A 12249-nucleotide genomic window follows, 5' to 3' on the forward strand; every position below is an offset into this window, starting at 1 on the left:
ACTGGGACCGCACTGGGAGCACTGGGGAGAGTCAGGGGGTCATACTGGGAGAACTGGGACCGCAGTGGGAGCACTTCGGGGAGTCAGGGGGTCATACTGGGAGCACTGGGACCGATCTGTGAGCACTGGGGGGTGTCAGGGGGTCATACTGGGAGCACTAGGACTGTACTGGGACCTCTGGGAGGAACCAGGTAGTCATACTGGGAGCACTGGGACTGCACTGGGAGCACTGCAGGGAGTCAGGGGGTCATACTGGGAGCACTGGGAGCACCCTGGGAGCACTGGGTGGAGTCAGGGTGTCATACTGGGAGCACTGGGACTGAACTGGTGGCACTGGGTGGAGTCAGCGAGTCATACTGGGAGCACTGGAACCACACTGGGAATACTGGGGGGATCCCCGGGGGTCATACTGGGAGCACTGGGAAAGCACTGGAAACACTGGGGGGAGTCAGGGGGTCATACTGGGAGGACTGGGAGCACCCTGGGAGCACTGGGGGGAGTCAGGGGGTCATACTGGGAGTACTAGGAGTGTACTGGGAGCTCTGGAGGGAACCAGGAAGTCATACTGGGAGCACTGGGACTGCACTGGGAGCACTGGGGGGAGTCAGGGGGTCATACTGGGAGGACTGGGAGCACCCTGGGAGTACTGGGGGGAGTCAGGGGGTCATACTGGGAGCACTAGGAGTGTACTGGGAGCTCTGGAGGGAACCAGGAAGTCATACTGGGAGCACTGGGACTGCACTGGGAGCACTGGGGAGAGTCAGGGTGTCATACTGGGAGCACTGGGAGCACCCTGGGAGCACTGGGGGGAGTAAGGGGGTCGACCTGGGAGCACTGGGGGGAGTGAGGGAGTCATACTGGGGGCACTGGGTGGAGTCAACGACTCATACTGGGAGTGCTGGGAGCGCACTGGGAGTACTGGGGGTAGTGAGGGAGTCACACTGGGAGAACTGGACCGCACTGGGAGCACTGGGACAGCACTGGGAGCACTGGGGAGAGTCAGAGGGTCAAACTGGGAGCACTGGGAGCACTGGGGGGAGTCACGGGGTCATACTGGGAGGACTGGACCGCACTGGGAGCACTGCGGGGAGTGAGGGTGTCATACTGGGAGCACTGGGGGGAGTCAGAGGGTCATACTGGGAGCACTAGGACTGTACTGGGAGCTCTGGGAGGAACCAAGGAGTCATACTGGGAGCACTGGGACTGCACTGGGAGCACTGGGGGGTCTCAGGGGGTCTTACTGGGAGCACTGGGGCAGCACTGTGAGCACTGAGGGGAGTCAGGGGGTCATACTGGGAGCACCGGGACTGAACTGGGAACTCTGGAGGGAACCAGGGAGTCATACTGGGAGCCCTGGGACCGCACAGTGAGCACCGGGGGGAATAACAGGGGTCATACTGGGAGCACTGGAGGGAGTGTAGGAGTCTTACCGGGAGCACTGGGACCGCACTGGGAGCACTGGGGGGAACCAGGGAGTCATACTGGGAGCAGCGGTACTGCACTGGGATCGCCCTATGCTGGTCCATACTGGGATTATTGGCCCGTACTGGGATCACTGGCCCGTACTGGGATCACTGGTCCGCACAGGGCCGTACTCCATCTCCCATCATCCCCTGCGCCGGAAGTGGGCGCGGTTTCCGGCCGCGGTGGGCGTTGCCCTGTGACGCGCGGCAGCATGGCGGAGCTGGGGTCGCCGCGGGAGGTCGCGCAGGTCGGTTGGCCCGGGGACACCCTGGGGGGGGGACGGGACACCGCTGAGACTCTCCCGGGACCCCCCCCCGGCCCCCACCCGCCCGTGGGCGGCCCCCGCTACCGGGTCGCGCTCATCGCTCGGTCCCCCCCCGCCATGTCCGCGTGATCCCGCACCCGCTTCCGGGTCCCGCCACGGTTCTGGGTCTCCCCCCCATCCGAGGGTGCCCCCCCACTTTCTGGCTGCGCCCCCCCGAATATCTGGGTGCCTCCCCCCCATCTCTGTGTGCCCCCCCGAGTCTCTGGGTACCCCCTCCCCATCTCTGGTGTCCCCCTCCAGTTTCTGGGTGCCCCCCCATGGGTGACAGTCCCCCCAGTCTCTGGGCGACTCCTCCCCATGGGGCCCCCCCAGTCTCTGAATGCCCTCCTCAACCCATGGGTGGTGTCCTCCGCAATGTCCGGGTGCCCCCCCTTGCCCAGGTGTCCTCTCTCATCTGGGTTTCACCACCACCACCCTCCCCCCGGGTGCTGCCACCCCTGGGTGCAGCCCCCCCACGCCCCCCCAGGAGGAGCTGCCACCCCACGCCCTCCCCCGTCTCTGTCCTTCCTGGTGCCGGAACCCGAGGACCTGGAGGACCGTGACACCCGCCACAAGGTGGGTGCGGGCACAGGGGGGTGCAGGCAGGAGAGGGTCCAGGCAGGCAGGCGGCGGGCAGGAGGGGGTGCAGGCAGATGGTGGGGGCAGGCAGGACCTCCCCCGACCTCCAGCTGTGGCAGGAGAAGCTGCAGCAGGAGCTGGAGTTCCTGGAGGCGGGGGAGGAGCACGTCAAGGAGGAGCAGAAGAACCTGAAGAAGGAGCTCCCGTCCCTCCTGCTGCCACCCCTGTGTGCGCAGGGGTTACAGTGACCGTGACCTCGCACCCTCCTGCTGCTGCTGCTGCGTGCTCAGGAGTCCCGCTGTCACACGTGTGTGTGTGCTGTGTCCGGGCTTCTGCTGACGATGGTTCTTCCAAAAACCCCATATTGGGGTGGGGACCAAATACTATTTTAGTGGCATCATCTACTCAGGCACCCGTGACACCCCCCATGTTCCTGCTCCTGCCCTACCAGGTACGCGGGCAGCAGTGACTTCACCAGCTCCTACACAACCCATGGGCCTCTTCCTGGCCTGTCAGCTGAGCGGTCACAGGTGACCTTGCAAACACCTACACAAGATGGGGGCTTAGTCCTGCCCTACCAGCTTCTCAGGCACCTGGGACCTCAAAACACCCAGCACAAGACATGTTTCTCCTGGGCTCCTCAGGCACCAGTGACATCGCAGAGACATCCACAAGCCAGGTGACAGCTCCTGGCCTCTCGTCTGCGCAGGCACCAGTGACCTCCAGGCACCTACACAATCCCTAGGCCTGTTCCTGGCCCACTGGCTACTCAGGCGTGAGCGACCTCATAAGCACAGACACAGGGCGTGGGCCTGCTCCTGGCCTGTCAGGTGTCCAGACATGAAGGATCTCGCCAAACCTACACGAGCTGTGGGTCAGCTCATGGCCTGTCAGCTGAGCGGGACCTCACAAGTCCTTGATTTCCATTTTTATTAACTCATTCGTGTTACTCATCCCGTTTGTGTCCCAGAGCTCAAAATCCACCTTTTTGAGTGCAAATTGAAGGTAAGTGTCCATTTAGTTTTAGGACCATCCCTACCCCACCCCAGAGGAGACCCCCCTCAGACCCATAGGGCCGCCCCATAGAGCTGCCCCAGCCCCACAGGGCCCCGCACCGTGATGGTGACCAGGATGGGTTTGGGGTTTGGGCGCAGGTTGGTGTCCAGGGAGAAGACGCAGAACTGCACTGGGGAGGTACGGGATTGTAGGAATGTATCTGAGAGAAAATGGCCATGTGAGCCAGCCTCCCTGCTGTGAGAGATTAGATTAAGAGCAAAACAGGTGGTAGAAGATGGAATTAGTACATGGGAAAAACGGGACTGAGAAGGCAGAAAACATGTTGTGCTAGTGACTAAGCGATTTACTATGTGAATTCTTGTAACCAATCTGATGTGTGAATGAACTGCATGCACCGCGCGTGGACAGCGTTAACTGGCTAATCAGAAATAAGCGAGTCACGTGTACAGCTACAATGCAGGGTATAAAAGATGATGATCTGTGCTTAATAAACGGCTTCTGTTGATTCACATTGGATCGTCTGGAGTCCAGTTATTTCTGCTCAGATGGTGACCCCGACGTGATCCCGATCGGCGCTTGGCTTGAGCAACGGAACGCGAGGGGCGGAAGACCCAGAAGGAGATCCACCGTCTGGAGGATGGCTCAGCTGGACTGAGACCGGGCGGATTGGGCGGCAATCCGGAATAAACAGACAACGTGGCCACGGACACCCGGAGAGAGGTGAGCAGCCGGGGCAGGAGATGGGGCAACAAGTAACAAAAGAAGAAGGGGCTGTATTAAGACTTCTCCTGCATATCCTCTCTAAGAGAGGGGTGAAATACGATGAGCGTATGCTCCGAAGGTTGTTAATATGGTGCAGAGAGAATGGATTCGCACCAGAGCCCCAGACAGCTTTTAAAGCAGAAATATGGGAGGCTGTTGGGAAAAAACTGTGGGAAGTGATAAGTAAAGGAGACAAAGAGGCATCACCGTTGGCGACGACATAGGGGTTGGTGTTATCGACCTTACAAGATATGAAGGCGGAGCGAGCCACAGCGGCCGGGGCTTTTGCAGCATTACAACCCACGGGAGGAGGATCGAACAGGCCAGGTCCAAAGGTTTGGGACGATCCCCTGCTGATCCCCTCTGCTCCACCTGAGGAAGTTCCAGAGAAAGAAGAACCGATGGAGGAGGACGTTCCCTGGCCAGCACCGCCACCCTCGGAAGCAAGACCAATGGCACCTCCACCAGAGTGGTACAACCCCAGAACTGGGTTTTATGAAGGTCCACCTAAGCCTCCACAGCAACATGTTGATGTGCACCCCAGACCACCTTTTGATCCATCACTGTACCCACCGCTTCCACCGTCGCCTCCCTCTCCCGCTGAATAAGAATTGCCGCAAGGCGCATGCGCAGCGGCAAAAACACTGCAACAGAAATTGGAACAGTTAGAGAGAGAACAACAGAGACCATGGAAACAAGAGGAGGAGCAAGCGATATGAAATATGGAGAGGTGACAGAGGGGTGAAAGCGGGGGGGTATGGGGCGGCGGTAACAGGAACGCGGGAGGAGAGTTGGGTAACGGGAACGTGGGAGGAGAGTTGGGGGGTGCAACCGCGGGCTCAGGGGAGCCGCCGGATCCGCACGTGCATTGGAAAGGAATCATTCAAAATGCCTTGGTAGAGGGTATAATGTTACCAACAGCATTTCCTGTGATACTGGGGGGAACTACGGGAGGTCGAAGGAATCCCAATAGATGGGAGGGTCTTCCTTGGCCGATCGTAAAAGAAGCAAGAAAATCAGTGTATGACTTTGGCCTTAGTTCTCCCTACACTCAGTCGTTTCTTAACAGTTTTTTCACTACTAATATTATGAGTCCTTTTGATAGCTGGACACTGATGTCCATTATCCTCACACCAATGCAAGAACTAATGTGGAGATCAAGGTGGGAGGATGGTGTACAACGTGCGGTGATAGCGAATTTGAATAGAGTGGAGGGGGATCCGTTGCGGCTGGCAACCATGGAGATGTTATTAGGAACAGGTCCTTTCGCTGATGCTCAGCGACAAGCGCGGCTAGATGTCGCTATCTTACAACAGTCTGCAGAGTTGGCTCGTGAAGCACTGAGGACGTTGCCGGAGGATGGCAAGGTCACTCCCCCATATACGACGATAAAACAGGGCCCCAGCGAGGGATTCATGCAGTTTCTTGATAGACTAAGGAATGCGTTAGACCGGGGAGAACTGCCAGCGGCAGCCAAAGAGGCGGTATTTCAATCATTGGCCGTAGAGAACGCAAATCCAGCCTGTAAGCGTATCTTGCAAACTTTGCCTCGACACGCCACCATTACCGACGTGATAGAGGCATGCTGTAGGGTAGGGACACCTGAAGAACAGGCAGGATTTTTGGCCTCCGCTTTTGCTGCGGCTGTCAAGCCCTTGGTCAGTAATCGTAATTCAGGACCAAAGTGCTTTAAGTGTGGGAAGGTCGGTCATTTGAAGATACAGTGTAGAGTAGGAAAGCAGAGGGGAGAGACAGATATGACGCCTGCTAGGAGCAGAGGAACGGGAGGATTTACGGGCACATGAAATCGGTGTTAGAAATTTGGACATAGAGCATCTGAATGCCGCTCAAAATTCCATAAGGATGGCACGCCATAGGGAAACGGGCTGATGAGCGCGGGGGGCCCGAGCGCGATGACACAAACCAGGCCTCAGGGTCAGGGTGCGTGGGTAGCGCAGCCTCTGCCACCACAGGGAGTGCCGGAGTGGACGTGGCAACAATAAAGGAGGTTACCCTTACAGACTCCCAAGTGCAGTGCATTCCTACTGATATGGAAGGGCCACTGGGGTATGGACTGAGTGCACTATTATTGGGACGATCTTCCATTACCAGACGGGGTTTGTTTGTGTTACCTGGGGTAATAGACGCTGATTATACAGGTCCAATTAAAGTAATGGTATGGACACCCACTCCACCTGTGCATATCCCAGCGGGTACTCGCATTGGACAAGTCATGCCATCTAAGGCCGCCGTTCCGACGGCCGGAAATCAGGTAAGGGGGGATAAAGGTTTTGGCTCAACAGGTAATGCAGATATATATTTAGCCCTGAAATCAGTAAAACAAAGCCCTTGCAGCGAGTTGCCCTAAGAGCACCAGGGGGTCAAAAGTACGTACTTGATATGCTTGTAGACACCGGCGCTGATGTGACTATTATCAGTCAAGGTCGTTGGCCACCCTCTTGGCCCCTAGAAGACCCAGCTATACCCATAATGGGGGTCGGAGGAACTCAGACAACAAGAATAAGCAAAGAGGTGATCCAATGCCAAATGCCTGATGGTGGAGCTTGTTCAATACGACCGTATGTGCCAGTAGCGCCGGTGTGCCTGCTGGGCCGGGATGCTTTAAGTCAACTGGGTGCTTGCTTAACGACTGGGGGGACGGGTTTTCTGGGGCGGCCATTGGGGAAGGGCGACCTCTTTTGAAATTGAAGTGGAAAACGAACGACCCGGTATGGGTGGACCAATGGCCGCTCAATTCGGAAAAAATCGAGCAATTGAGCAATTAGTACAGGAACAGTTGGAGAAGGGACATATAGAACCAACAACCAGCCCCTGGAATACACCTATTTTTACCATCCCAAAAAAGAGTGGCAAATGGCGGTTACTGCACGATTTACGAAAAATTAATGAGGCTATGGAGGACATGGGTGCTTTACAGCCAGGTTTGCCATCCCCTACCATGATCCCTAAAGGGTGGGAGATTCTGATAATAGATCTGAAGGATTGCTTTTTCACAATATCCTTGCACCCCGATGACTATCTGAAATTTGCTTTTTCCGTGCCAACAACACATAAGAATGGGCCTATGTGCAGGTATCATTGGGTAGTGTTGCCACAGGGAATGAAAGATTCACCCGCCTTGTGCCAGATGTACGTAGCATGGGCTTTGGCACCAGTGCGGAAAAAACACCCTGAGTGGATAATTTATCATTATATGGATGACATCTTGACAGCTGGACAACAATTAGAGTGTGACAAGGCTATTGAGGAGCTGCAGCAGGTACTAGGGAAAGCAGGGTTACAAATTGCACCAGAAAAAGTTCAAAAAGAACCACCCTGGAAATATTTAAGATGGGAAATATCTAAAACTACAGTTAGGCCACAGAAGTTGGAGATTAGAACACACATTTCGACGCTGAATGATGTTCAAAAACTCTTAGGAGATCTAAACTGGGTCCGTACATTGTGTGGTCTTACGAACGAAGACTTAGCACCTCTCATGCGCCTGTTGCGAGGAGGCGGTGGCGTTGATGCCCCTAGACAGTTATCTTTGGACGTGCAGAAGGCGATGCAGATGGTCAGTGATAAGGTCATCAACGCCTACGTGCATCGATGGGACCCTGATCATTCGATAGGTTTACTAATTATAAATCATGACGAACATCTTTTCACTTTAGTAATGCAATGGGTACAGGAAAGGGACCTGCTACGAATTCTGGAGTGGATTTTCTTATCTGGCCAACCAAAGCGTACGGTTATCCCGAGGATAGAGGCGATGGCGCAACTTGTGATTAAGGGGCGTCAGAGGATCGTTGAGATATCCGGACAGGAACCTGAATGTGTGGTAATTTCTTTAGTAGCTGAATACTTGCAGTGGGCCTTACGACACTCTATGGCGTTGCAGATTGCGCTTTTGAACTATGCTGGGACAGTTCAGGTACATTCGCCTCCGCACAAGTTTTTTAGTGTGCTACAAGTAGGACAGATTGAGGAAATTCCCGCGTTGTCTCAACGACCTGTCCAAGGGCCGACAATCTTTACAGATGCCGGGGGGAAGACACAGAAAGCAGCAGTAACATGGTACACGGACAATAAATGGCATGATATTGTGATCACGGACTGTAAAGGGTTCACACAAAAGCAAGAATTACGTGCTGTACTAGAAGGGTTTGCAGGTGGACAAAAGGAGGTATTAATATCGTATGTGACTCCTTATATGTGGTTGGAATCGTTCAACGAATGGAGCGTGCTTTGCTGAAGGAGGTCAGTGATGAGCAGCTGTTCACCCTGCTCCATGAACTGTTGCTCCTACTCGGTGAACGGCACGATCCTTATTTCATCACCCATATTCGCAGCCATTCGGGGCTCCCAGAAGGTTTAGCTGAGGGCAATAGACGAGCTGATACACTTGTGGCTCCTGCGTGGGCCGCACCACCTCCAGATAAGTTTGTGCAAGCACGTGCCTCCCATACATTCTTCCATCAATCTGCACGAATGCTGCGCAGACAATTTGGGATCTCGGAGTCTGACGCCCGAGGTATAGTGCAAACTTGTGCTGATTGTCAACCATTTATATCTAACTTCAACCCAGGCGTCAGTCCCCGAGGGCATGGACCTTTGGAGTTCTGGCAGACTGATGTAACCCATGTGTCAGAATTTGGAAAACTGAAATTTATACACCTGAGTGTAGACTGTTATTCAACTGCAATTTGGGCAACTGTGCAGACTGGTGAATCCGGTAAACATGTACAAAGACATTTGCGATGCGCGTTTGTGGCCTTAGGCGTACCGCGTGTGATAAAGACTGATAATGGCCCAGGGTACGTAGCCCGTTCAACACAGGTATTTCTACAGCTGTGGGGCATTACACGTGTGACTGGCACACCACATTCTCCGACGGGTCAAGCCATAGTGGAATGCATGAACCAGTCTTTAAAAAATTTGCTTCAAAAACAGAAAGGGGGAGAGCAAGGGCTGAGCCCTTTAGATCGACTGAACAAAGCCATTTACATCCTGAACTTCCTACGCCTCCCTCAACGCTGCCTTGTACCTCCAATCGTGCGGCACGACGCAGGCCTGCAGAGAGACCTGGGGGATTTTAGGCAGGAAAATGGCATGGTAGCAGTTAAAAACGGTGTGACAAGGAAGTGGGAAGGACCGTGTAGATTATTAACCTGGGTTCGAGGATATGCCTGTGTCGTTACAGATGCCGGAACTAGATGGGTACCAGCCAAGTGGATAAAGCCCTGGTTTGAGCAGACGGATTCGAATGAGTTACCCCACAACACCAACAACGATGGTGAGGGCTGAAGAAGTGCAGTGCCCTAGGTGTGGAACTGTGACCCATGGATCCTTGTGCCTTGTGAGGATTGTCAAGGCCGGTGGTGGTTTGAAAGACCACGTGCTGCGGCCCGGTGTGCTGTGTGTTTTAAATCCGGTGTGCTGTGTGTTTCAATTCTAGTGTGCTGTGTGTTTTTATAAGGAATTAGGTAAAGTGATAGGGTATGCTGTCTGTTTTTAATCCGGTGTGCTGTGTATTTTAATTCCGGTGTGCTGTGTGTTTTAATAAGGAGTTAAGTAAGGTGACAGGGTGTGCTATGTGTTTTAAATCCGGTGTGCTGTGTGTTTTAATAAAGAACTAAGTAAGGTGACGGGTTTAATTCATTTAGCTATTGCAACAGGGCATATGGAGTCAGGTTCACCTCAACACGAGCTGGCTGAACGACAGGAGATTAGGGAAGCCTACCATTCACAAGGACTGGCCAGGGTGTGACATACAGTGCCGTTACACGGTGCTGCTGCCAGAGGTTTGGTCGGTTCCGGAGGACCAGTGGGAACAGGTAGTACGTCACTGTAGCAACAGGTTTGGTCATCTACAGCGCAGAAAGAAGGGCAAGGGTACTGATATTTGAAGATGCCACTGAGAATTAGTGTCGGGCTTATCCTCGTGATTGGAAGTTGCAGCTGAGCACAAAATTGAGAACCCTTGGTATTTCGGCTTCTTTTAATACAGCAGGATTCAATTCAGTTTACCCAACATTTAACATGTCCCTAGTGAACTTTTGTGGAGACACCACAGGGGTGATGATTGATTTCTGCTGTTGGCTCATGGTCATGGATGTGAAGATTTTGAAGGTATGTGTTGTATGAACCTTTCTGAACACTTATCATCCATTCATAAGCAGTTACGGGAGCTGAAGGATAACATGTCCAAATTAAAAGTGGTTAAAAATGGTTTTGATGATTGGTTAAGCTCATGGGGTATAACGGGATGGTTATCAGACTTACTAAAGCAAGGGCTCATGCTATTGTTGGTTATATTATTATTGATTATGGTAGCCTCGTGTGTTCTCCGCAAAGTGACTGACATGATAGAAAATGCCATGCATAAGGTCTGTCTGGCTCAAGAAGAAAAAGGGGGTATTGTAGGAGTGTATCTGAGAGAAAATGGCCATGTGAGCCAGCCTCCCTACTGTGAGAGATTAGATTAAGGGCAAAACAGGTGGTAGAAGATGGAATTAGTACATGGGAAAAACGGGACTGAGAAGGCAGAAAACATGTTGTGCTAGTGACTAAGCAATTTACAATGTGAATTCTTGTAACCAATCTGATGTGTGAATGAACTGCATGCACCGCGCGTGGACAGTGTAATTGGGTAATCAGAAATAAGCGAGTCACGTGTACAGCTACAACGCAGGGTATAAAAGATGATGATCTGTGCTTAATAAATGGCTTCTGTTTATTCACATTGGATCGTCTGGAGTCCAGTTATTTCTCCTCAGCAACCTCTGCCATACATCTGAGCTAGTAAGCTACATATGAAACTCCTGTCACTGCTAACGCCTCGAACCATCCAGTCCATCGAATGACCGAGGGGTGGAGCGGAACTCCTCCTGATTCTTCTAGACAATCTGCTTCTCCATTATGGACATGTCGAGCACTTACCTGGAAAATGAACGCCTGCGCTCCTTTTGCACCTTTTATATTCCATCAACTCCTTAGCAAAAGCATACGTTTGACCTTTATTACAATTAGAGTTTTACCTTTAGGACAAAACGACACCAAGAAACAAACCGTGCCCAACGTGAGAAAACGTATACTGCACGCAAGCGCAAAAGGTGCATGTCCTATTTAAGCAAAACCAGTTTAGAATTCCTGTAAGTTGAAGGGACAGTTTTAGAATTACGTTTGTCGTCTTTTAGTTTTGCACGTTTGCCGTCTGCAAGAAAAAAGCCTGTTGAAAAAAATACTATGTCATTTTTGCTTATGTCAGATGCACTTCAGCGTAACTGCAGTCCAGTACGCTCTCAAAATACAAAAATGAAAAAGAACAAACACAACTTCCTTGAGCCAAGTACTTACTCCTCTTCCAGTCGCTGGTGTTCTCTGTAAAACTCCTCCCTAGATAAAGGAGGAGCTTGTGTCACTGGGATGGGATCGGAATGCGCCGTTGGTACTGCTGTTGGTACCCAGGCTGATGACGTGTTTGCAGGAGCTGGGGGATATCCTGGAGGGGAGTCAGTGTAGCTGGCAGATGGAGGCTGACCAGGTGGAAACTGGGGAGGAAACTGTGGTCGTAGTGCCCCCGGTAGAAGAGGAAGTGCTTGGGGTGGTGGAGGCTACAAGGAAGGCGGAGGCGCTGGCACGAAGACTGCTGTTGATGCTGGTAGCGTTGGGGCTTGGGTGCTCTGGGTACGTTCACCACGCAGGCGTCCTCGACTGGAACTTCTAAAGAAACCCAAATACACGTGTCACCGTTTGTTACACTCTGCTCTGATTTCAGAGAGGAAAGCGAACGAAGCCGGAGCGTGGTGGCGAGCACTGCGTGTTCTCAGCCTCAGCATTTTTCTCCCTGCTTCCATTTGAGACTACGCGCATTTCTTGATCCTCACACTTGCCTCCCACATCCTCACCCCCAGCAATTCCCTCAGTCTTCTCTCCCTATACGCAGCTTTGCAACTGTGGATGGAGGCTGCCCGTGCTTAGGAGAGACTCCCACGTGCCAAGTGCCCACCGCTCCTCTACCAATCCTTGATACACCTCATACTTCACACTTCTGACCTGCAAAGTACTGCACAAATAATAACTAATCTTCTCTCAAACGTCTTTGGACTTCTTCCACG

The 12249-nt window shown here is 52.9% G+C and overlaps 1 protein-coding gene across 13 annotated transcripts; it reads left to right on the top strand.

The window, feature by feature from the left end:
- The first annotated feature begins 1639 nt into the window (after positions 1-1639).
- LOC141736677 (26S proteasome regulatory subunit 6B-like) lies at positions 1640-10877 on the top strand. Of its 13 annotated transcripts, XR_012585047.1 has the most exons (5): positions 1649-1711; positions 2256-2344; positions 3896-4084; positions 4351-4856; positions 9333-10877. XR_012585047.1 is itself a non-coding variant. In XM_074571233.1 (4 exons), exons 1-3 carry the CDS (start codon positions 1676-1678, stop codon positions 2593-2595), a joined length of 282 nt encoding a protein of 93 aa, XP_074427334.1. In that variant the 5' UTR covers positions 1646-1675; the 3' UTR covers positions 2596-3628; positions 10629-10877. The 13 variants fall into 13 exon arrangements, 2 of the variants coding, with proteins under 2 accessions (XP_074427334.1, XP_074427333.1); XR_012585044.1 differs by having other exon boundaries at positions 1644-1711; positions 2237-2344; positions 3896-4856; XM_074571233.1 differs by lacking the exons at positions 3896-4084; positions 4351-4856 and adding an exon at positions 2458-3628 and having other exon boundaries at positions 1646-1711; positions 2237-2344; positions 10629-10877.
- Positions 10878-12249: the final 1372 nt, after the last annotated feature.

The sequence above is a fragment of the Larus michahellis genome, assembly GCF_964199755.1.
Source record: "Larus michahellis chromosome W unlocalized genomic scaffold, bLarMic1.1 SUPER_W_unloc_1, whole genome shotgun sequence".
NCBI lineage: Eukaryota > Metazoa > Chordata > Aves > Charadriiformes > Laridae > Larus > Larus michahellis.

What these genes read in the sequence shown, in the direction of transcription:
- LOC141736677 (XM_074571233.1), top strand. Translation starts at nt 1,676, where the DNA reads ATGGCGGAGCTGGGGTCGCCGCGGGAGGTCGCGCAG. An exon ending in CGCCGCGGGAGGTCGCGCAG is followed by an intron (nt 1,712 to 2,236) that starts GTCGGTTGGCCC and finishes CCCTGGGTGCAG; the next exon opens with CCCCCCCACGCCCCCCCAGG. An exon ending in ACCGTGACACCCGCCACAAG is followed by an intron (nt 2,345 to 2,457) that starts GTGGGTGCGGGC and finishes CCCGACCTCCAG; the next exon opens with CTGTGGCAGGAGAAGCTGCA.